Here is a 25442-nt window from a genome sequence, read left to right on the forward strand (position 1 = left end):
TAAATTTTCCTAACCCTAATGGAATAACTAACATGGCAACTCATCAAATAAATAATAATAATTTTTAAGTGTGGACTTTTAATGGGAATTCAGCCAAAGGAATTGAATGGGCTCTTTGGGTTGAATTCTTACATGATGGTCCACTTATTAAAATAAAATTGGACCTATAGTTTAAATATTTTACAATTTGGGCCACTTTGATAATTTGGCCTGATATTCAATTAAATTACTTTTCAAAGTTCAGGATGGGCTTAATGGGCCATTTTTTCAAGAACTTGGTATTGCGATATGTTTGCTCTCGAAATTAGCTCGTTCAAGCTTGTACATGAAATCCAATGTGCCTTGGCTGCAAGGTTCGGTTTCTTGAACCAAGATTTCCAAGATTTGAAATCTTGATTTTCTTGATTCTTGAAATTGTCTGAAACAACAAAATTGGACCAAGATTCGGTTTCTTGATTTTCTTGAAAACAAGAAAGTGATCATGATTTTCTTTTTGGTCCCGTGCGCAGCTAGAGCCTTGGTAACGAAGTCTTGGATGGTCATGTTCAATCTTGCTTGGATTTGCTTAGTTTTCGACCTCGTTATTGGCCTTGAGGAAATTTGAGCCCATCACGTTCATGAGCCTGATTTTGGGCCTTGCGACTCGTATCATTATATCAAAGAAAACACCAAAATAATAAATTCGAATGTAATTATAAATGTTGATCAGAAAAACTCTTGAATGCCATCTTGAAGCAACCAAATATAGAATATTAGCCTCCCTACAATAAAATCAAAGTAAAAAAAAAAACACATAAATTTCTTGCAAATAAAATTTATCAATTGACAAAATGCACACAAACAATTTTTTTTTTTTACATAGATATATGTACAAAATTAAGTAAATGATATAAGCATACCATAAATGTACGATTAGAAGCCAAAACATAGGGTGTAACTATTAATCTAAACTGCAATATTGAATTTAACTTATAAATCTTCACTAATGTAATTATTACTAGTAAATATTCAACAATCAAGTGATTAGTGTCACAATTAATAAAAGTATGCAATTCCAAAAAAAAAAAAAGTTGTCCTAAACAAATATATACCATTCTAGAGGATATGACTATAAAATTACATACAAATATCAAAATCAAATTATAGAATTAAAGTTTAGTAATGAATAACAATAATAATAAATTATAGCAACCAATTCGTAAATATAGATGGTAGAAATCTGAAAAATTAGCATACTAACATTATAATGATCACCGTTATAAAAACAACGCCCCATTGTTGGTAATATCTCAAAAACATATGATAAAATAAAACTATAATGTCAAAAAGCATATTCCTTTAATAATATTATACCCAAAGGTGAAATACTATATCTTAATCTATTAGATAAAACATCAAATCGTGAAATGCACAGCCCCATGTAATTTTATAATCTAAATCTAGTAGAGATTGCATAAGTTTTAAGAAAAATAATTCTCTCCAAATATTGATTTTAAAAAGCAAAAATTGATAAAATAAATTAATTAACGCATACCGCATCTGCTTATAGTGATTTATTATTGTACATGATGATCACAGAACATTTATACCAAAATTAATATCACCATTTCAAATCAAAATAATAAAAATTCATAAGATTCACTAACACATTAAACATTAATTTAATACATATAAAAGGATTGTACACAAATAACCGTGAGATGCATGGGTAAGAAAGTAGTCTTGTACGACCATAACTGATTTGCTCTTTAGTAGAGTCCTTTAATGTGCTCAAAGCCAAGCCTTCGTTACTTATCTGGGTAACTTATGAAAAAACAAACTTTATACACTATACATAAGGGAGAATTTTTAAAACTATTATGACATTCCTGCTTACATGAAAGTAAATATGCAAAACCAATGAAAATGAGAATAATAATAATAATAATAATAATAATAATAAACACACCAGAGAAATGTAAGATATATCATACATAATGTCCAGCTTATAGGAAATATATATATATTACATGCAAAAAAGAGAGATAAGAATGAATACGGTATGCTTTCCTGTTTCTAATAGCAGTAATATTATTTCATACACCAGATACTAGGCTGCACAAAATAATGGAGAAATCATTATTTTGGAGAGAACAAATCCACCCTTGATGATGATATCTCAGTTTGTTTCATTCATGGAGTACAGTAGCATGCCTTGTCAATGAAGACAAACTATTGTGCCCCAAGCCAAGTATAACCGAGGAAGAAAACCTCACGTTCAATGCGCTTCAGTTTGACATTGCTCCTTCATCTGAGTAAATTTAGTACTTTCACTTCCATAAATTAGCATCACAGAAATTTTTACATATATATATATTTTTACCAGGGTAGTGGCATTGCAAGGATCCTCCATGCTTCCAGTAGCATCTACTTATCAGTTTCCCAAATACAATCTGCTTGGCTCGTCCTTAGATCTGAAAGAAGACCAAAAAAGTGTGTCAGCTGAGCAAATGGTGAATGCAGAAAACAGGCAGAGATAGAAGGATAAACAACATCAGATTTCAGCTTGCATTTTGACCAATAAAAACTCCATTGACTGTAAGTGTTTAACAGGAATGCTCAAATGAGGCACAAATATAACTCTTTGAATGACGGGGATGTGTTGAAGACTGAAGAAGAAACCAATAGGTAAAGAAGATCTAAAAGAAAGTTTATGGCTGTAGAGGCTTTTCACGTTCAACGATTTAAAGCAGTTAAATTTTTTAGAAAATAAAACAAATGATAAAGTAGTAGAGAATAAAGCAGCAACTGTTCAAAAAGAAAACGAGAATCTGCCCCTTCTTGAGTTTCTGTCATAAGCATTTACATTTAAAAAACTCAAAGAAGTTTCTTAAGCAGCGAAGACAAAGTCGATTTCTAATATTAAAAGCTATGAAATACCTTCAGAAGTCCATAGATGAAAATAGTCAACAGAATCTTATGCATAAGCAGGGGAATTTGATGCAGGATACAAAATAGATTACCTTAAGAAGCAATCACCTGTGAAATGTTTAGGTAGAATGTTGTAGGAGCTTTAATGCGAAATGATGTGGAAAACAGATTATGTAGGACCACTTGCATTTTCCATTTCCATCTGCTTCATCCACAATGACCACTTAACAGCCTCTAAGAACTTATCATTCTTTCTTAATGCAGTGATCAGATTGCTGTAAGTTATCCTATCAGGCTCTATCCCATTTCCTCGCATTTCCTTGATCAAACCTACAGCATCCTCGACCATTCCAGCGATTCCATACGCCTTAATCAATGTGTTATAACTGCACAAATCAGGTCCTAGTCCACATTCTTTCAGTTCTGTCAGCACAGCAGCAACTTCATCAATCCATCTTCGTTCCCCATAAATATTGATCATAATGTTGTAAGTATAGTGGTCGGAAGCACAATTTGATTCCTTCATCCTCTGCAATACACTTCGAAATTTCTCCATTTCGCCTTCTTTCCCATATGCATCCAACATGCAATTATAGGCTTCAAGGGAAACTGAAAAACCATTGAATTGCATTTCTCGAATGGTTGATGACATATTCTTGAAGTCCTTATTTTGACCATAAGCAGATATAATAGTATTGTAAGAGATTACATCTACCAAACCTCCAGTTTTTGCCATCCAGAATAGTTTCTTGACCTTCCTGAAAAGTTTGGCTTTACCATAAACATCAAGCATGACATTGAAGGTTATAGTATTAGGAGCAAAACCATGGTGAAGCATTCGATTAAAAATCTTGGAAAGCTCATCGACTGGCAAAGCACGTGCACAACAGTTAATGACACAGTTATACATTTCCTGATCCCAGGTAATACCGCTCTTCAAAATTCTATAGTAAAGATTCGTTAATTTTTCCTGCATGTTGCACTTTTGATATATCCGAAGCATGTCACGAAACAGATAAATGTCTGGGACAATGTCTTTCTGCTTCTCCATCATTTGTAGAACGCTGCAGGCATCTTTTAAAGATCCAGCTTTAACATACATTCTTACAACAATGCTAAAGCCAATCATGTCCAAGGCAACCCCTGAAGATTTTAACTTCAAATAGAGTTTTTCTGCTTCATTGAAGTGACCCATGACACTGTAAATGTCAATCATTGTACACATTATATGCAAATTTGGCTTATTTTCAGAGTTAGGTATTTGAGAAAATATCTTAACCGCGTTATCAAGATCATCCAACTCCTTGCAAGAGCAAATTAATAAATGATACAGGTTATCTTCAAAAACTGGATCCTTCCACCTTTTGCTCCCCAACACTTTAATTGCATCATTCACTAATCCACTTTTCACATAAGCCATGACTAGAATGGAACAAGAAGTTGGGTCTTCTAAAACATGTTGATAGAAAGACCCAGTTATAACAAGAGGAACTTTATAGATCCTCCCAGTCTTCTCATATGCTTGCAAAACAGTACCTAGGATTGAAGAATGTTGGCACCTCATCTTGAGCATATCATCAAGTGTTCTAATGGCACCCTCTTCATCCCCATGCTTTGCCTGCAAAGTTAGAAGCGTGTACAAGTTAGATGAGTTAGGCTTGAATCCGAGCTGTTTCATAGCCCTGTAATACCATCCTGCCTCTTTATAATTGCCAGTTCGCCCCCAGCCCTCAATCATGGAACGGTAAGTTGTACCATCAGGTTCTAATCCAACTTGCCGGATGCTCAGGAATACTAGTTGAGCTGCATCCATATTTGATGCTCTTCCATACCCTGTGATCAGTGTATTGTATGCAACAATATTTGGAGAAAAGCCTGCTTCTTGCATTGAAACCAATACCTGCTCAGCCTCCTCTAACTTCCCACTTTGACTATAAGCATTAAGCATCACCAACCAATTCTCAAGATTCAATGCGACTTTATCTTCTCTCATAAAGCTGATAACCTCTTCCGCTTTGTCATACAAACTCAACCGTGTATAAATTGTGATCATTGCAGAGTATGCAGACTGACATACAATGCCAGAACTCCTCATTTGTGAAAGTGCAAACTCTGCGTCCCTAACATTCCAACCCTTCTGGTAAAGTCCCATAAGCATCCCATAAGTGGCAACATTAGGCTGAACCCCATGTTCCAGCATCATTCTAAACCACTTAGCACCCATTTCAACAATCCCCCTTTTAGAACAGGCGTATATGATTGTATTGAAAACCTGAAAATCAAGCTCACAGCCGGAATCGCATTTTGCTTGCCTAACCAATATTTCAGCAGCGTCCCAATCTTGTCTCCTGCCCAAAACTCGAAGAACCAATCTATAAGCCGTCACATTTCCATCTAATTTCCCATTGCTCCTCATCCACTCAAAAAATCTCAAAGCATTACCATCATTAGACTTCTCAAGTCTTTTCAATATAGAATTACAATGCTCCAAATTCAAGTCAGGCTTTATAGCAGTATAATCAACATCCAACCCGCTATTTCTACACACAAAAAGATCTCCTTTTTCTACTTCGTTACCACTCCTTCTGGAACCAAACCTGAAATCCACATTTCTTGTTATCCCTTTCTTGCGGTTTTGACCTTTTCGGCCCTCAACAAGTTTTGGGTTTTCATTCACTAATTCATTTTTGGAAGAAAAAGGGGTATCTCTATCGACTGGGTTAGGGTCAGGAACGTTGGCGGGTTCGACTCTAATATGTTTGAGCCTAGTCAAAGAAGTGAGCATGGAAGCAGCTCTTGCGACATGAAAACAACTGGTGAATGAAAAACTGGAACATTGATCAGGTAAATGAGATGGGTTAACGTAGAAGCTGAGTTTCTTTGAATCGACAGAGTCCCAAGAAAGGGACAATTTCAAAGAAGCCATAGTTGTTATAATTACTGTTATAGGATTTTGAAGAAAAAATTATGCATCACTTTTGTGGATGAATGGAATTAAAGAAGAAAGCAGTAGAGTACCTTGATGATGGGATAAAGGAGGTTGAAGCAGTGGAGCAAAATAACCGTTTCTGGATTTTCTTGCTTTTTTTCTCTTTTTTTTTTAATTTCCTTTTCTACTTTACAGCCATGAGAAACAAATCGGTTTACATTGCAACAGTAACAAACAGAATAAATAAATAAAAGTTAATTTACTTTTTAAATGGTTTAATTTTTACTAAGCAATAAATTTTTAATTTTTTTAAATAATATGTGAAAATAGTAAGATAGCATTGCATTATATATATAATAATGTATTTGTAGCAAAAATAATAAATTTATTAGTTATTATTTAGTTGGTAATTTAAAATTCTTAAAATTTAAGGATTAAAAGTAATCAGATTAAAGTATAAAAACTAAATCTACAATAGTAAAATTTAGCCCATAAATAAATACAGCTCCGAGGTAATTTTAATTATAAACTATTTGTAAACCGGAAACTAAATCCCTTTTATTAATTTAGCCTCAAAAAGTGAATAAATAAAAATAATAACAACCAACATAGTTTTACTTATTTAAAGTCTAACATCTTCGTCATTTATCAACATTCCTACAATCAAGTAACCCACTAAATTTATGTTTATATTGGAGTTTATGTCACTTTACCTTGTATTACCAAGCATATACTAATTTTTCAAATAAAAAAAAAGGTGGGATAATTTTGTATTTTGATTTTGGTAACAGAAATGGTTACAGTCTAAGTAAACGAAGCAAGACCATTCATATGATGGATGAAGTTGGCAAATCTCTAATATTTTAGTAGGATAAACGACAGTGGCCTGGCTATGCAGCAACTGGGTTGAAATGTTGTTCGCATGAGAAGCCACCCAAGAACCCAAGTCAGCTAGAAAAAGAGTGAAGGTGGTTAAAGAAAGGGCATTGAATTGAACAAATTGAGAGATGGCAAGCCATTGGGCTGTCTCTGCCTTGGGTAGATGAGATCAAAGTCAATTGGTTCCCCCTACCCAAAAGTCCAAAATTAAATAAAGTGGGATATCTTACGTAGTTTCTTTTTTTCGAAAATTTTAATTTATTAAACCCCACAATTTTCACCTTATCCCCACCCATCCCAACAACTACTCTCCACCTTTCAGGTCCAATTAGCCTTCTTTTGGGGTCTGTTGTTCTGAGCCCAAATCTCCGTCCCCCCCCCCGACTCTCTCTCCGTCTTTCTCCTCTCCTGCAAAACCCTAGATCTTTCACCCCTTCAACGTCGTTTTCCGGCCTTCTTCTCGCTCCCAGATCGCTTCTCGTTTGGGCTGACTGGTAAAAATCTCATCACCTTACCTAATTTCTCCGTTTACTGAAATTTTGGCTGTTCCTTTTTCTCTTTGATTTTTCTTTCTTTAATGCTTGATTCGTTGTTTTGAGTTGAGGATTTTGATTTTAAACGCTTCGTGTTTCAATTTTGTGAGAGAATTACGATGATTGCTGGCTTATTGTCCTTGTTAAAAGTTACGGAAGTCGTTGGACTTTTTGTTTTGAATTGAAACCATAGATTCCCTTTCCTTTTTGCTTATGTTATTTAAATATGGCTATTCTCGTTTCATGCATTGATATGGGGTTTTGTTTATTCTTCATTTCCTGGTTTTCATCTGTACAGTTAATGGGTCTTTCTTCTTTGGTTGTTGTTGATCTGGGCAGACTGCAGACATGGGTTTTTGTTCTTTTGACGTTTTATTTTTCCTTCTCTTTTCGTGTTTTTCTCTTTTGCTCTTAATCTGGGCATATTAATAGATGCCTTTGAAGCTGAGTTTGATCTTTGAAATGGAATTGGGTTTCAGTTCGACTGATCTGGGCTTTCCCTTCTTTGTTTATGCTTTTTTTGTTGTTCTTTTTATTATTTTCAAACCCTAGATCTACGTTTTTTTTTTTGGGGGGGGGGGTGGGTGCATTGTAAAATGTAAACCTTTTCAGCCCATTTAAATGTAAATGTCTATTTTAGCCCTGGTGCGTAAAGTGGGCCCATTTAACATGGATCTTATCCAAGTCCTTTGTCCTGTATTGTTAAATTGTTATACTACGACTTGGTCTTATTGTGGACCACTTCAACACGTGGCACAGTTTCAATTATTCCTTGACCCATTAGCCTAATGTTTCTCTTATATTTGGGCTATACTTGTATACGTTGGATATACCCATATTCAATTTTTAAAGTTCTTATTTTTGAAGACACATTTGTTAAAATTAATGTTGCTGATGTAAACTCATTGTTGGATTCTTTCATTCTTTTTCTTTCCAATCAAAGCAGCTCTTAATTATGATCCTGGATTGCCAGCTCCTGGGTGTTTCATTTAGTGGTGAAAACTTTATAGTCCAATGTGTGTACTGTTTTTTCATCAACTATACCATACAGTACGCAGTTCAACTTACTTTCCTTTGGACAAAGAGGACACATCCGTCACCCTTGACACAAATCCGGACTGTTTTTGCAGCTTAATGTTGTAATGCATTAAGTCTTAGGCCACTATGTAACCATGCGTCTCAAAGCTGAGAAGATTCTGTTTTAATAAACTTTATGATGTGTGAAACCGTTGATTGCTTTGACTGAACCTCATTGTTTCCTTTATTCTTACCTTCCGAGTTATGTTAACCTTAATGGTAATTGGGACTACTCTTTTGTTTTTTTATACGTGCATAGTTTGAAGTCCTTTTTAAAATTTTGTTTTGCTCTCAGCTGCGGGTTTTATGTATAGACAGGAATGGCAGAAATTACGGAAGCTACAAATATGGAAACAACCCCGGTGGAGAATAACAATGAGCTGGCTCTCATCACTCCTGAAACACAGCCTAAGCGAAGGAAAAAGAAGTCCATGGTCTGGGAGTACTTCACCATTGAAACTGTGAGTGCTGGATGTAGAAGAGCATGCTGTAACCGTTGCAAACAAAGTTTCGCTTATAGTACTGGTTCCAAGGTAGCAGGGACCAGCCACCTCAAACGTCACATTGCTAAGGGTACCTGTCCGGCACTCCTACATGACCAATATAACAATCAATTGACCCCATATAACCCGAAGACCGGAGGAAGTGAACCACGAAAGCGGCGCTACAGATCTCCCAGTTCACCTTTCATACCATTCGATCAGGACCGTTGCCGCCATGAAATTGCAAGAATGATCATAATGCATGAGTATCCTCTTCACATGGTTGAGCATCCTGGATTCATAGCTTTTGTTCAGAATCTTCAGCCTCGGTTCGACAAAGTCAGTTTCAACACTGTTCAAGGGGATTGCGTTGCAACTTACCTGAGGGAAAAGCAAAGCCTCATGAAGCTTATTGAGGGTATTCCGGGGCGAGTTTGTCTTACACTAGACATGTGGACTTCAAATCAAACACTCGGTTATGTGTTTATAACTGGACACTTCATTGATTTTGAATGGAAGTTGCAAAGTCGGGTTCTCAATGTCATAATGGAACCATATCCCGATTCCGATTCTGCTCTAAGTCATGCTGTTGCTGCCTGCCTGTCAGACTGGAGTTTGGAAGGCAAGTTATTTTCCCTCACCTTCAATCATCCAACAAGTGAAGCTGGGCTGGAAAATCTTAGACCTCTACTCTGTACTAAGAATCCCCTTATTCTTAACGGTCAGTTGTTACTTGGAAATTGCATAGCTCGTACCCTGAGCAGCATGGCAAAGGATGTGCTTGGTGCAGGGCATGAGGTTGTCAAGAAAATCCGTGATAGTGTAAAGTATGTGAAGACTTCAGAATCCCATGATGAAAAGTTTGTTCAAGTTAAAAACCAGCTTCAAGTGCCAAGTGAAAAGAGCCTGATTCTTGATAATCAAACTCAATGGAACACGACATACCAAATGCTTGCAGCTGGTTCTGAACTCAAGGAAGTTTTTAATTGTTTGGATACTTCTGATCCAGATTATAAGCTAGCTCCATCAATAGAAGACTGGAAGGTGGCCGAGACTTTATGCACTTTCTTGAAACCTCTCTTTGATGCGGCCAGCATCCTTACGACTACAACTAACCCTACTGCAATTACATTCTTTCATGAAGCATGGAAAATACATGCAGATTTGGGTCGTTCGATCACTAATGAGGATCCCTTCATCAGCAATATTGCTAAGTCAATGCTAGAAAAAATTGACAAGTACTGGAAGGATTGTAGCTTGATTTTGGCAATTGCTGTAGTCATGGATCCTCGCTTCAAAATGAAGCTTGTTGAGTTCAGTTTCACAAAAATATTTGGTGAAGACGCTCCCACATATATCAAAATTGTTGATGATGGAATTCATGAGCTCTTTCTGGAGTATGTAGCACTTCCACTGCCTTTGACACCAACTTACACAGAAGAAGGCAATGCGGGAAACAATGGAAAGACCGATGAATCCCAACAAGGAAATCTTCTTTCAGACCAGGGACTTACAGATTTCGATGTGTACATTATGGAGACTAGCAGCCAGCAAATGAAATCTGAGCTGGATCAATACTTAGAAGAGTCCTTGTTGCCTCGAGTCCAAGAGTTTGATGTATTAGGCTGGTGGAAGCTCAATAAGATGAAGTATCCAACTCTTTCGAAGATGGCTCGTGACATTTTGTCAATTCCAGTATCAGCTGCTGCTCCGGACTCGGTCTTTGACATCATAATAAAGCAACTGGATGAGTACCGAAGCTCCTTACGACCGGAGACCGTGGAAGCCCTAATCTGTGCCAAGGACTGGCTTCATTATGGATCTGAAGAATCCAATGCACTTGTTAAAATGGAATTTTAGATGTAGCTGTTTTACTTATGGTAGGATGCTGTATTGGACGTTATTTGACTATTAGGGATTTAATTTGTACAATTAAAAAACAATTGTATTTGTATGGATGCATGGACATGAAAACCTTTAATTGCTAGAGTAGTTGTTCCTATTACATGCCTTGTTTTAAGGTTTTACACTTGTTTCTCCTGATTCAGTTGCCTCTGACTTGCCTCACCTGATTCACTTTTCTCATTCATATGTATGAAACTGAAAAGAAGAAATGCTTTATTGCCACCGATTCATGCCAAGCAAATCATCTCGCTCCCTACTTTCTTAATTTCTCCGAAACCGGTTTACATTGTTGGCTTGTGTTGTGTCTCTAGTTTTCCTGTTTGCCTGGTTTAATCTGTCGTTGATTCTTTTATTTCACTGAAGTGGCCAGTGAGGTGGTGGGTGTCCAGAGAATTAAAGCACATAGGCAAAGGAAATTCGTAGTGAAACAGTGAAGATAGAAGAGACCAAGGATGAGTGTTTCATCAAAGATTAGACCAGCAGCCTCTTTAGAGGAACAAGTGCGGAGATTACAACTGTAGGAAAATGAGCAGGAAAACTGTTGCTGAAGGATTCTTTCAACTACTCTGAGGATGAATGTCGTTATTTTCTTTTCTATTATGGTATCATTTTTGTAATCATGCTAAGTGCATGGAAACTTGAAAACCACTCTACGAGTATTGAAAGTTGAAACAAGCATCTGGATACGGAGAAATGGGAATATGAAAATGTACTATTTTTCGGTTCTCCATCAGTTAGGCTACGGCAAGGTGAAAGCAATGTCTCGTCCAGTTGTAATGGGCTAATCCACTTTGCTTGCCGGAGTTATAAGTGTTATCCGGTCTAATGGGCACTTAGGCTGGCAAGCAAAGCAAGCCGCCTGTTTCCTAACGACAGGTTTAGATCAGGCTGTCTTCAGATTCAGATTATTTTAGGCTTGAATTATCTCAGGATAGCGGATAATGAATGTATCGAGATTCATTGGATAAAGTAACTTAAGATATCAGCTCTAATAGCAAGTAGAAACTATTATTCCAATTCTTCATCTTAATACATAAATCAATACATAAAGCTAATGAATGGGTAAAAAATAGGAGGGACTTTATTGAGAAAATCCCCAACCAGAGCAAAATCTACTCTCCGACATGATCCCGTCATGGTAAAAATCTGATACACTACTTTGCTGCAGCTAACTCATAATTCAACTTCAACAACATGGACTTTCGTCCCTTCCTCGGGCAATTTTTCCAAGCTGATCTTTACCAATCCCGACAACGAATCATAGTCGAACTGAACTTCACTGGACCCAACGCTGCACTGTCTTGGCTTGGCTGATGAATAAGCACCAAAGTTGCCACAACCTTTTATTTCCATGCAAACTTTTCCCACCAGTTCATTGCTAGAATTCTCCGCCCTCACACGAAGACCACTGCCTTCACCTCCATATTCAATATCAAGCTCAGATAGTTTGGCACCATCTTTAACTTCATACTTTAAATCCACAATGGCACCACCAGAGTTGTACATGTTGATGAGTCCCAAGGGTGCAAAACTGAATCCAGGAGCCAAATGCTTGATAGGTGTTATTGTGAAGATTTCATGCTCAAGGACCTTGAGGGACACTGGCATGGCAGCATTGTATGGAAGGGTGATAAGTTCACCAGTCTGGTGACAGTAAACTGCAGAGTCACCGGCCCATTCAGGGTCCAATGAGGCCTCTGAAATGAGATGGACATCATGACCTTTTACGTGGCCTGATAAGGAGTCTGTCTTGGTTTGGTGGAAAGTATTCTTCCTTGCCGCGCTGTTCCATGCTGCACCTTGGCAGTTGTAAACAACTAGAACTCCGGTGTACTTATTCATGTTCCATATCTTCAACAAGCTGCAATCAAATAAAAAGAGAAATAAGGAAAGGCCAACAATTCAATCAACAGCCCAACCAACCTTCAGAATCAGATCCTTTAATTTGCAGCCTTAGACCATTTTAACTGCCAAAGCTAGTAGATGTTTCATATCAATAGAAACCAACATCAAAGTTCTTAAATACAAATTGTTCTAATAAACAAGCAGACGGCAGCTTATGTTACATTTAGATGGTTAATTTTCAAAGACTTGTATCTCTATCAAATTCCATTCCAACTGAACAGAGATTAAAAGAGCTGATCTTACCTAACGCCATCACGAGCTGGATCTGTAAACAAGCAGTCGCGTGTGGGGCGTCCAGGCAAACGAGCACGAAGAATGGACCCATCAGGCAACACCAGTTTCTTCAGAAGCTCAAAGTTGTGTCTCCCAGGCGCATCACTGTTACAAACAAAAGCTCAAATATTTAGCCACTGAAAAACCAAATAAATTTTTACTCCTGAAAAGAAATAAAGCAAAAAAAAGGGGCCAGCTAGGCGAGCCCTCCTTAGTCCTTACCTGACATAGACGGGGCCACCGCTAATAGCTCGGGCTGAGGCGTGGTACTCAGCAGCCGGATGAAGTGAGTGGAACATATCCCAATCGGGTTGCATAAATTCCCCAAGGAAAACACTATTGTAGGCCACCGCTGCAATATGGATGGTGTGCGAGACCGGGTCGCGCGGGTAGAAATCATCTGATGCTCTCACCACCGCCGTCTGTTTCGAACTGTTTCAACAAAATTCTAACATCACTATAAAACCCCCAAAAAAGAAAATGCAAGATTCTATTAAAATCAAATGAAATGACTGAACCAAAGGGCGGGGTAATTACCAGTAGAGTGCATCAGTGTTATGGCTCATGCAAGCGATGATCCCATTGTCTGGAAAATTCCTCCCCACCGATGCGTCAAGGGCCTGATGATATTGCCTCGTCAACTCCACCCTGCCACCGAGTTCAGCTCCAAGAGTTTCTAAAATGCACTGCACGTCCACCTTAACTCCATCTATGCCCGCATCCGCCAGATAACTGTGCAATTCGTTGTAAAATTTGTACACATTTTTCGGGTTCACTAAACCCAACCCTTGAACAGCTATCGCATCGGTTTTCCAACCCGGTTCATTATCCACCACTCCCTTAGAAACCATTGGGTACCGGATTCTCGACCCGTATCCTTCCATTTCCTCAACTCCAGGGCGGACTCCACCCCAGTACCCCGTAATTGCATGCCAAACGTACACATACTTTAACCCGTGTTTTTCTTTCGCAATGTTGACGATGTTTTTTATCCCCACAGTTGGATCATCCTTCTTCTGGAATTTCTCGTTTTCTTTTATCCCCGTCAAGCGAAGCAATGGCTGTTGTTTCGTTTCAGCCTGATCGGCCGATGAGGACGCTTTGTCTTCTTCGCGGGCGTCGCCGCCGACAGATTGCCATCCGTCGTCGATGATCACGAACTTCGGTGGGGTCCCGCCGGCAGCTAAAGACTCGATCCCAGCTTCGACCCCTTCTTGAGTAACGTCCTGGTAAAAAGCGTCCCAGGTGCACCACCCGAAATAGTCAACAATCCCAGGTAATTTTTTCTCGTGACGTTGCCGGAACGTTTTGAGATGTAATTTGACGGCCCTGATTGCTTCGGTGATTGTAGTGAAAGGGTCTGTGCCTGCGTGGATATAAACGGAATGCGTAAACGACGACGCTTTGGTGTCGGCGTCGCCGCTCTCTAAACACAGCTCGAGCTGGTCGTTTTGGTTGCCTTGTAGGACGGCTCGAAAGGGGCCTTCAATCAAAGGGAGGAATACGGTATAAACAATCTGATTTTCTTCGGTTGAGTCCAGGTGGGACCCATCTTTGGTTTCCACCAAAAGGAATTGAGTCTCGAGAGGAACGTCTTTGCCTTGATCTCCCATTTTCTGGGCCATCCACCATAACTTGAACCTAAAGCAGGACATGAACCGGACATCGCGTAAAGTCCCGATGGGCACCACATGCCTGCTGTTCTCTTCATCAAAAACCGCACCAAGGAAAACCCCCTCCACCGAACCGGCTGCCGTACCGGAAGTTGCGATCACATTTTCGGGAACTCCGGTCAGGATTGTCCGCTCCTTTACCACTAATTTCCTCTCGGAGATCCTAACCGCCGGTTTAATCGTCATTCCTTCTACTCCTTCTTTCTTCAAAGGTGGCTTTAAATCACCTCTCTGAGAACTCCAACAACAACAAAAGAGCCATTTTCAGAAACTGTAAAATCAAAACATCAAACACTTACAAAGGGAAGAAAAATTCAGAAATGCAAGCTCATAAAATTACCTTAAAAGATAATACCGATAGCGCTGGATTGATAGAAACTCCGGAAACCCCAACGCCTGAAATACCAGAACTTACACGTTTCTGAAAATTTTGCTTGCTTCTAAAGAAGAGTGAAATTCGACGTTGATTAGATTTTGAATGAAGATAAATGGAAGGAAGACTCCTATTTATAGCTAAGAATCGGGAACAGTAACAAGTATTTGACACCATTTTGTTTCCCTTCTCAATCAGTGCCCTTTTTTATATACATAAAAAGTTTCTTCTTCGATTCTATTAGTCCCCAGTTTCTTGTTTGGCTTAATAATGTTCCTTTCGCAAAACCAATCAAACGGCGAGAAATTCCTTTTCTCCAGTTAAGCCGTTAAAAGTAGGGTTGATTAGATTGCCACGTTAGATCTTCGTGGTATCGACCCGAATTCTCTGTTTATTTAAACCCTCACCTTCAACTTCAAGATACTTTTTTTGACTTTTCGTCTTGTTTAGGATAAATATATTTTTTTAATGCGGGATTATTAGTGTCCACGTACGCACTATTTCATGTTTCTCACGCGCCTCAAATGTAAACCAAACGCGTAGCTTCTCGTTTTCAAATTGTCACGTGTCAACCTCATCAACGGCTGTCCTCTTTTAGAAATTTCTTTCTTTATAAATTTTTACAAGCAAGGGACAATTTTTTAATATTTGTCCTTTGACTAAAATTTCACCCCAAAATAAAATATCTTTGCTTTGGCGTCCAGTAAAATATCTCTTAATCATTCATTTATATTTTAAAATATATAATTCACTTTAAAATAAAAATAAAAAATAAACAATCATCGGCAATGAAGGGCAAGCTCCATCAACATAACAAAAGTTCCAACCTCAACATCAAATAGAACATTACGGCACTTTGACAACTAACTTTTTCACAACTCAAATACTACATATCTAGAATGATTGTAAGCAACTATCACGATAAGAAAATTAGACCTGGATAGTCCTAAGTGGTGGAAAAATTGGTAAAAAAATCGAGCATTCACCAAACTGAATAGGACAATAACAAAAGCATTCCTAAAATCATTTGCAAAAGTAAGACTGAAAAACATGCTACAAAGGCAAACAAAAACTTCTAAAGTGAATACCTATTAAATAATGGAAAGCAAACAAAAAAAATGCAAAACTTAAGAAAACATGGGTCCAAACTTACTCATAAAATCATTTATTATTTTAAAATACTCTCAAAACAGAAACAAATTAAGAAGCTGATGAAGGGTCACCCACTTTTTAAGAGAAACTGCTGGTGGCTGGTGGAGTTCAACAACGACAGGCATTATCATCTATTCATTACAACCAGTGAAGACAATAAAAATACCTATATGATAGATCTATAAATTGAACAGAGAGATCACACATGGGATGACTGATGAGAAAAAAGAAAAAGAGGGTTGGTAGGATGAAGAAAAAGACGGGCGAGCAAAACAAAGGAGAAAAAAATTAACTGGTAGAAAAAAAAAAGAAAATTTTTAAGCTTTCTAACTTACTATTTTAAGCCCATTAATTAAATTATATTGGATTTTGTCACATCATGATTTAGGTAAAAATGTTTATGAACCAATTTATAAAAAATTAATATAAAAACAAAGTATAACTTTAGCTAAAATGGTAAAGTAGAGGACTAAATTAAAGGTATTTATACTACTGTATAAAGTTCATTTTAGTCACTCTACTAAAAATTTGTCCAAATTAGTCATTTTACATAAAATATATATTCAAATCATAACATTGTTAAATATGTTGTTAAGATGCTAATAATTTGGACTAAATATATCATACCCAATTGATTTACTCATGATTCAACGCATAAAAAACTCAATCCATGTATCTTTAAACTATCATGTGGTTGAAAAAACATTAAGTTGAGAAGAGTATGACAAAATGTGATATACTTAGATTGCAGTAATCAAGGTAGAGTGCATGGTTTGAGCTGAGATTGTAGACACTTCTTTCGTGGGACAATGACAAGTAGGAAATTGATGAACTTTTCGTAGGTGTTGTTCATGGGATTGGCATGGGAGAGTCACGATAGTTGGGGTTGTTTAATTTTTTTAGCCCCACGATAGTTTAAAGATTCATGGATTTCTTTTTTGGGTATGGTTGAGCTTTTATGGGTTAGGTAAGGTCATGGGTAAATTAATTGAGTATAATATATTTTGTTCTAAGTATTAGCAACTTAACAACAAATTTTAGCGATGTCATGATTTGAATAAACTTTTAATGTATAAGAACTAATTTGGAGAAATTTTTAGTAGAGAGACTACAAAGAACTTTACATAGTAGTATAACAATTTTAACTGTCAGTCCAGTCAGTTACATTTATATCTCTATATTTTAGAAACCAGTCACTTCGATGCTCAAAACAAAATATTTCCCCATTTGGACTTGATATACGACATATTAGTTTTTCAATCTATTTGTTCATTTTCGATTAGACTAAAAATACATTTAGATTATATACTAATGCAAGTTACCTTTCTGTATTATGATTCGACCAAGTAATACTACTTAGTATTAGTTAAATACTAATAACCAGTAAGCCAATATTTGCTTCCATGTTATTTTGTGTGCAAAAATCTTTGAGGACAATATACAAAAAATATTAATGTAAACAATGAATATTTTATTAAACCAATTTATTCGAAAAATACAAATATACAAAACGAATATACTACACTCAAGGCGTTAGATCCAATAATGTGATCTCTTAATTGAGATAAAATAATTATTTCAATATGTTAATTAATACTACTTTAGAGATAGTAAATTGAAAATTAATTAATTTACATCACTAAAAATATTACAAAAATATAAAATTTAACATCACTAAACCATCTACAACAATCAAAAGATGAGATTCGAAGGAGTCATACAGGGTATGAACAGTTAGGACGGTCTTCATCAACGGCTAAACTGTGTACATCAATTAAGCGAAATGTGTTGATCTCATCCCCTTGTGTTGTTGTACTCAATGGTGTTACATAATTATCATTATTGAGAAAGGCACCATAAAGATTTTCATGTCATTATAACTATGCACTCGAACAAATGATGCTAAAACTTCGAAGTTAGCCGTCTAGGGCATGCTGCTCGTCCCATTATTGGCGCTAGGTTTGAAGAACGACTCTATCATCTCAAATCTCGACATGCCATAATTAAATTCAGATTGCTGAGTGGCATATGACGAGAGCGATTAGTACCACATATTTTGATTCGGGAACAATTAGCCCGAAGAAATTGTTCCTGGGATTTTCAATTCGTACCAACTACTTTGTTCGACGACATTTTGTGCCACTACAATGGATCTCGACATTTCCGATTGACAATTGCTAGTTGGTGACGATTGAACTTATGTTGGATGTTGTTTAGGTTCCATGAATGACATTGATCACAATTGATATTTGTCTACATTTAATAATGATGTAGACTAGTTCGGATAAAAATGTTAAAATTTCAGTCCAATTCAATCATATTAAAATATTTTATTTTATTTATTTTATTTTTTATATAAACAATATAATACAACAAAAACACTAAAAATATTAAAATAAATGTTTTCCAACAAATTAAAAATTGTTTTGAATATCTTATTACGTGGATGTCCATCATGATCAAGATAAAGTTTTGATGTACTTTAAATTCTAATAGTTATTAGAATTAGATCTCTACTTCTTTTATACTTCTTATCCCTATAAATATAGATTTTAATGAAGCATTATAATCATCCCTTTGATTAATAAAGTACATTCTCTATTGCTTTCACATTTTCTTTGTTCTTTATTCTCTCCATCTCTCTTTATTTTATAACACGTTATCAGCACGATTCTCAATTTTTTTTCTAAACCCACCTCGTTCTTATTTTTCATTTGATAATCCAATTTTTTTTTGAAACCCATACATCAATTGCTTTCTATCCTTTTCTAATCCCCCGTTGAATTACTTTCATTATTTTTCTAACCTAGCATTCAAATTGGTTGCTTGGCTACCCAAAACTTGACGAAAAAAGAGGGGTTCAAACTTGTGCAGCGATTTGCTTAAAGTTCTCGGGAAGAATCGAATTTAATTTCTCTATCGACTTAAGGTAATCCTAAATTTTATATCACAAATTATTTTATGTTATTTTCTTTTTTTTTCTTAAATACTTTATTATAATTACATTTGACAAATAATATGATTACTATTATTTTCCTAATATTTTTTTTAGTTTTTTTAGTGATTATAATGTCAAATCTTGCCAAACTTGAATTTACCGCCCTAGACATCTCAAACAAAAATTATTTGTCATGGGTGTTAGATGCTGATATTCACCTAGATGATAAAGGTCTAGGGAATACTATAGTAGAAAATAAAGAAGCATCTAACCAAGACAAGGCAAAAGCAATGATTTTCATCTGTCATCATCTACATGAAGGATTAAAAGTGGAATATCTCACTGTGAAAGACCCTCTTGAGTTATGGAAAATTTTGAAAGAAAGATTTGACCATCAGAAAATAGTGATCCTTCTTAAAGCTCATTATAATTGGATGCACTTACAGTTGCAAGATTTTAAGACTATAGGTGAATACAATTCAGAACTTTTCAAAATTAGTTCTCAACATGAAGTATAAAAGAAGTAGAGATCTAAAGGTCGCCCTGAAATGAATGTTGTAGTACACAATAAATATGGAAATAAAAAATATAAAGGTCGCGATCGTGGTCATGGTCGTGATCGAGGACGTACTAGTAACCGCTATCATGGCGTTCATAATAATGGTATTTCTAACCACCAGAAAAAGAATATCAATGAAGGACAAGAAAGAGGTGGTCAAAATAATCCTTCAAAGGTTATTGAAAATTTATGACTGATGTGGTATGAGGGGGCATTGGGCACGTACTTGTCGTACGCCTGAACATTTAGTGAAACTTTATCAAGCATTTATTAAAGGGAAGAAAAATAATATTGAGACAAATTTTATATTCAAAAATGATGAAATAGAGGCAAAAAAGGAGGGCGATGTAATTCATGGCCTTAATGATATAACTCACATTGATGTGACAGGTTTCTTTGAGAATCATTAGAAGAGTTGGTGTTATTTTAGCATTTTATATTATTTTTAAGTATGTTTCGTTTTCTTGCATAAGGAATAAGTTGGTGTTATTATGTTATTTTAAATATGTTCATTTTATTGATTAAAAAAATTTTATTTATTTACTTATTTTGCAAGTTATACATATTCAATAAATATTTGCAACGCTTCTAATGTTATATTTTTTTTGAAGAATATGAATGATCAACACAATTTTGTTGGATCCAAAATCAATGGAGACATATGTCTTGCTGATAGTGCTACAACACATACGATACTCAAAGAGAAAATAATTTTCTCATTTAACAATAAGTGATGCTCATATTAATACAATCTCGGGTAGTTCAAAACTTATTGAAAACTCCGGAAGAGCAATTTTATTATTACCTAAAGGTACAAAATTTGTCATTGATGATGCTTTATTTTCCACTAAGTCTCAAATAAATTTATTGATTTTTAAATATATTCGTATTAATGGATATCATATTGATACTATGAATGAGAAAAATATTGAATATCTCTATATTACAAATGTTGAATGTGGAAAGAAATGTGTTTTGGAAAGACTACCTACTTTTTCATCAGGTTTATATTATACACATATTAGTGCAACTGAGGCACACATTACTACAAACCAGAAAATTGTAGAACCACATACTTTTACTATTTGGCATGACTGGTTAGGCTATCCCGGATCTATTATGATGCGAAAAATAATTGAGAATTCAATTGACCACCCATTAAAGAACCAAAAGATTCTTGAATTCAAAGATTTCTCTTGTGATGCTTGTTTTCAAGGTAAACTAATTATTAGACCGTCACTAGCTAAAGTTGGGATTGAATCTCCTGTATTTTTGGAATGTATTCAATGCGATATATGTGGGCCTATTTATCCACCATGTGGACCATTTAGATATTTTATGGTATTGATAGATGCATCTAGTAGATGGTCATATGTATGTTTAGTATCGACTCGTAATCTGGCATTTGCGAGGCTCTTTGCTCAAATAATTCGATTAAGAGCACAATTTCCAGATTATGCAATAAAAACTATTCATCTTGACAATGCTGGTGAGTTTACATCTCAAGCTTTTAATGATTATTGCATGTCAATTGGGATAAAAGTTGAACATCCTGTAGCTCATGTTCACACATAAAACGATTTAGCTGAATTGTTTATCAAACGCCTCTAACTAATAGCTAGGTCATTACTTATGAGAACAAAGCTCCCTATTGCAGCTTGGGGATATGCTATTTTGCATGCAGCAGCAGTTATGCTCATCATGCCAACAAGTTATAATAAATACTCTCTATTACAATTGGCTTTTGGTCAAGAGCCAAATATTTCCCATCTTAGAATTTTTGGATGTGCAGTATATGTTCCAATTGCTCCACCACAACGAACAAAAATAAGTCCTTAGAGGAGGTTGGGAATATATGTTGGTTATGAATCTCCTTTTATAATTGAGTATATTGAACCATTAACTGGAGATTTATTTACTGCACGATTTATTGATTGTCACTTTAATTAAACAATATTCCCAACATTAGGGGGAGAGAAAATACAACTGATAAAAGAAATTACATGGAATGGATCATCATTATCTCAATTAGATCCCCGTACAAGTCAATGTGAACAAGAAGTTCAAAGGATCATACATTTGTAAAACATCGCCAATCAACTGCTAGATTCATTTACTGGCCTAAAGAGAATTACAAAATCTCACATACCAGCTGAAAATGCTCCAATACGAATTGATATCCCAATAGGGAAAATAGTTAGTGCAAAAGAAAGTAATCCATACCTGAAGCGTGGAAGACCGGTTGGTTCCAAAGATAAAAATCCTCGTAAAAGGAAATGAGCAAATACTCAAGGTCATTATATTATGGAGACAAGTTCCCAAGAAGAGGCCAAAGATATAACTAATTATAATCATAAAACCCCAGAAGGGATTCAGGTACCTGAAAATGATGATAATGAAGAGATCTCGATTAGTTATGTTACTTCAGGGAAAAGATGAAACAAAAAAAATATAGTTGTCGACAATAATTTTGCATATAATGTTGCTATTGAAATAGAAAAAGAAAATGATGATCCTGAGCCTAGATCTATTGATGAATGTAGAAATAGAAAAGATTGACCAAAATGGAAAGATGAAATTCAAGCAGAATTGAATTAACTTTCTAAATGTGAGGTTTTTGGACCTGTAGTCCAAACACCTAAAGGTGTAAAGTCCGTAGGATATAAATGGGTGTGCAAAAATGAAATGAGAAAAAATGAAGTCGTAAGATATAAAGCACAACTTGTAGCACAAGGATTTTCGCAAAAGCCTGACATTGATTATGAAGAGACATATTCTCTTGTGGTGGATGCAATTACGTTTAGATATCTTATTAGTCTGGTAGTACGTGAAAAACTTGACATACATCTAATGGATATTGTTACAGCCTATTTGTATGGCACACTTGATAGTGAAATTTATATGAAAATCCCTGAAGGATTTAAAATCCCTGAAGGATATAGAGTTTCTTGGGATAATTGTTCGATCAGATTAAAGAAAAGTTTATATGAATTAAAACAATCTGGACGTATGTGGTACAATCGTCTTAGTGAATACTTATTACAAGAAAGTTACAAAAACGATCCAATTTCTCCATGTGTCTTTATAAACAGGTTTGGATCAAATTTTGTGATAATTGTTGTTTATGTTGATGATCTAAATATTATTGGAACTCTTGAAGAGCTCCAAAATACAGTAAATTGTTTAAAGAAATAATTTGATATGAAAGATCTTGGAAAAATAAAGTTTTGTCTTGGCTTACAAATCAAACATTTAAAAGATGGAATTCATGTTCATCAATCAACTTATACGGAAAAGATATTAAAGAAATTTTACATGGATAAAGCACACCCATTAAGTACTCTGATGATTGTATGATCGTTAGATGTGAATAAAGATTAATTTCGTTCTTGCGAGGATGGTGAAGAGTTTCTTGGTCCTGAAGTACCATGTTTAAGTGCCATAGGGGCATTGATGTATCTTGCAAACAACACGAGACCTGATATAGCTTTCGCTATAAACTTGTTAGCAAGATTCAGTTTATTCCCCAACACGTAGACATTGGAATAGAATTAAACATGTATTTAGATATCTCAGAGGGACTATTGATATGGGGTTATTTTATTCAAATGATTCAAAATCCCTATTAGTCGGCTATGTTGATGCTGGATACTTATCAGATCTATATAAAGGTCGATCTCAAACAGGATATTTATTTACATGTGGGGATACTACCATATCATGGCGTTCAACAAAGCAAACATTAGCTGCTACTTCTTCAAATCATGCAGAAATAATTACAATGCATGAGGCAAGTCGGGAGTGTGTGTGGCTAAGGTTATTGACCCAACATATCCAGAAGGTATGTAATTTGCCTTTATAGGAAAAGATGCCAACTATCTTATATGAAGATAATGCAGCATGTATAGCTCAATTGAGGGGTGGCTATATCAAAGGTGATAGAACGAAACATATTTCACCAAAATTATTCTTCACCTATGATCTTGAGAAAAGAAGTGATATAAATGTTCAACAAATTCGTTCTGGTGAGAATTTAGCAGATCTTTTTACTAAGGCATTGCTAATTTCAACATTTGAAAGACTACTACACAAGATTGGAATGCGTCGACTCAAAGATGTAATGTAATGTTGCCCTCAGGGAGAGTCTAAAAATAAGTTGTACTCTTTTCCTTTAATCAAGGTTTTGTCCCATTGGGTTTTCCTGGTAATGGTTTTTAATAAGGCAGCTTGTAATAGAAGATTGTGTACTCTTTTTCCTTCATTAGGTTTTTTATCCCACAGGGCTTTTCCTAATAAGATTTTAATGAGGCACATTATCTACTAATGGACATCCAAAGGGGAGTGTTATGAAAATCTTATTAAGTGAATGTCCATCATGATCAAGATAAAGTTTTGATTGATATACTTTAAATTCTAATAGTTATTAGAATTAGATATCTACTTCTTTTATACTCCTTATGCCTATAAATAAAGATTTTAATGAAGCATTGTAATCATCCCTTTGATTAATAAAGTACATTCTCTATTGCTTTCATATTTTCTTTGTTCTTTATTCTCTCCATCTTTCTTTATTTTATAACAAAAATAAATTTAAAAAAAATCTTTATATAGTAGCAAAATTAACAATAAAATAAGAGTTATACAATATCCAAATAATAACAATAAAATAGTAGCAATATAATAATGAAATGACAGCAAAACAATGGGAAAATAGTAGTAAAATAGTGAAAACAACCCTTTTTTTGCAAAGTTGGGCTGAGCCTGGGCCCAAAGAACTTTACCCGAGACAAAACGGACCTTTTTTTTGTCCAAATCCATTTTTTTAGACCTATATATTTACTCGAATCATCCTACTTTTCAATCGGATTTTTGAGTAAAGCATATAAATACTAATAATATTAAAAATATTTAAATATTCCCAATATTGATTTTTTTTTCTTCAATCTTCTTTATCTTCGATTAGCTTTCGATTCACCTTTTCAAAACTAATAAAGTAAAATTTAACTTTTACATATAATAAATTTCATAATAATTTATTAATTAATTTTTGAAATTAGAAATCATTAGCATTATTAAGTTTGGTGGCATTAAATCATAAGGAGATATAATGTCAAATTTATCTCTTAATGTTTATATTTTTTCTTAATTTGACGAGTTTTTTAATTAAATTTGAGCATTAACCTTTTAAAAAAAAGTTAAAATGATGTTTTTATTAATGAAAATACTACTTAAAATGTTAAAATTTTAAATACGGGATCTTGTATGATAATCTATGTGTACTTTATAGTAATTTTATTAGAATTTTTATGATTTTTTATATTTTTAAATTTTAATTTTGGTTTTTTTAATTTTTAATTTTTATAATTTTTGAATTGTTTATTAACGCGACATATAAAATAAATAATGCTATGTTAGCATGATGTGTAAATGATCGCCATGCGAGTTATCACGCCAATAATATTAAAAATTAATATTTTAGTTATTATTTTTATTAAAAAATAATAATTCTTAAAAGAGAGAAGTTAAAGATCAAATTTAACTTAAAAATAATGGTTAAATTGATAAAAAAATTATAATTCTACTTTCCTAAATTTTAGTATATGGAATTAAAAAACAAAGAGTATGATGAATCCAGGTCAAAAGTTCATTGGATGGACCCATGTTTTTGAAAAAATAAAAATGGATTTTCTCTTGTATAGGGACTTGGGTGGGAAAAGAGCCAGCAAATAGGGCAAGTGGGCCGCCCCACTGAAAAAACAAGCTTATCCTTCAACATGTATGTTTGGTTTTATATAGGAAAACAAAATCCAATCAATTATTGCACTCAAATCATTCATCTCTTATCGATAATCTA

The 25442-nt window shown here is 35.0% G+C and overlaps 3 protein-coding genes across 11 annotated transcripts; 1 reads left to right on the top strand and 2 right to left on the bottom strand.

The window, feature by feature from the left end:
* Positions 1-1906: 1906 nt before the first annotated feature.
* On the bottom strand, positions 1907-6057 carry LOC107912320 (pentatricopeptide repeat-containing protein At4g30825, chloroplastic). 3 transcript variants are annotated; one of them, XM_041099252.1, is made up of 3 exons: positions 5929-6057; positions 3003-5738; positions 1907-2453 (listed from the first exon to the last, which is right to left on the bottom strand). In XM_041099252.1, exon 2 carries the CDS (start codon positions 5693-5695, stop codon positions 3080-3082), a length of 2616 nt encoding a protein of 871 aa, XP_040955186.1. In that variant the 5' UTR covers positions 5696-5738; positions 5929-6057; the 3' UTR covers positions 1907-2453; positions 3003-3079. The 3 variants fall into 3 exon arrangements, with proteins under 3 accessions (XP_040955186.1, XP_040955185.1, XP_040955184.1); XM_041099251.1 differs by having other exon boundaries at positions 1907-2290; positions 2363-2453; positions 3019-5960; XM_041099250.1 differs by having other exon boundaries at positions 1907-2290; positions 2363-2453; positions 3003-5960.
* A 695-nt stretch (positions 6058-6752) lies between these two features.
* On the top strand, positions 6753-10815 carry LOC107912346 (zinc finger BED domain-containing protein DAYSLEEPER). 7 transcript variants are annotated; one of them, XM_016840485.2, is made up of 3 exons: positions 6753-7212; positions 8195-8547; positions 8643-10815. In XM_016840485.2, the coding sequence occupies exons 2-3, from the start codon at positions 8533-8535 to the stop codon at positions 10668-10670; spliced, it is 2043 nt and encodes a 680-aa protein (XP_016695974.2). In that variant the 5' UTR covers positions 6753-7212; positions 8195-8532; the 3' UTR covers positions 10671-10815. The 7 variants fall into 7 exon arrangements, with proteins under 7 accessions (XP_016695974.2, XP_016695965.2, XP_016695982.2 ...); XM_016840476.2 differs by having other exon boundaries at positions 8198-8547; XM_016840493.2 differs by lacking the exon at positions 8195-8547 and having other exon boundaries at positions 8624-10815.
* Positions 10816-11704: 889 nt separating this feature from the next.
* On the bottom strand, positions 11705-15356 carry LOC107912329 (probable galactinol--sucrose galactosyltransferase 6). The gene is made up of 5 exons (XM_016840451.2): positions 14907-15356; positions 13431-14797; positions 13116-13325; positions 12864-12998; positions 11705-12576 (listed from the first exon to the last, which is right to left on the bottom strand). The coding sequence occupies exons 1-5, from the start codon at positions 15114-15116 to the stop codon at positions 11889-11891; spliced, it is 2610 nt and encodes an 869-aa protein (XP_016695940.2). The 5' UTR covers positions 15117-15356; the 3' UTR covers positions 11705-11888.
* Positions 15357-25442: the final 10086 nt, after the last annotated feature.

The sequence above is a fragment of the Gossypium hirsutum genome, chromosome D08 (assembly GCF_007990345.1).
Source record: "Gossypium hirsutum isolate 1008001.06 chromosome D08, Gossypium_hirsutum_v2.1, whole genome shotgun sequence".
Lineage (NCBI taxonomy): Eukaryota > Viridiplantae > Streptophyta > Magnoliopsida > Malvales > Malvaceae > Gossypium > Gossypium hirsutum.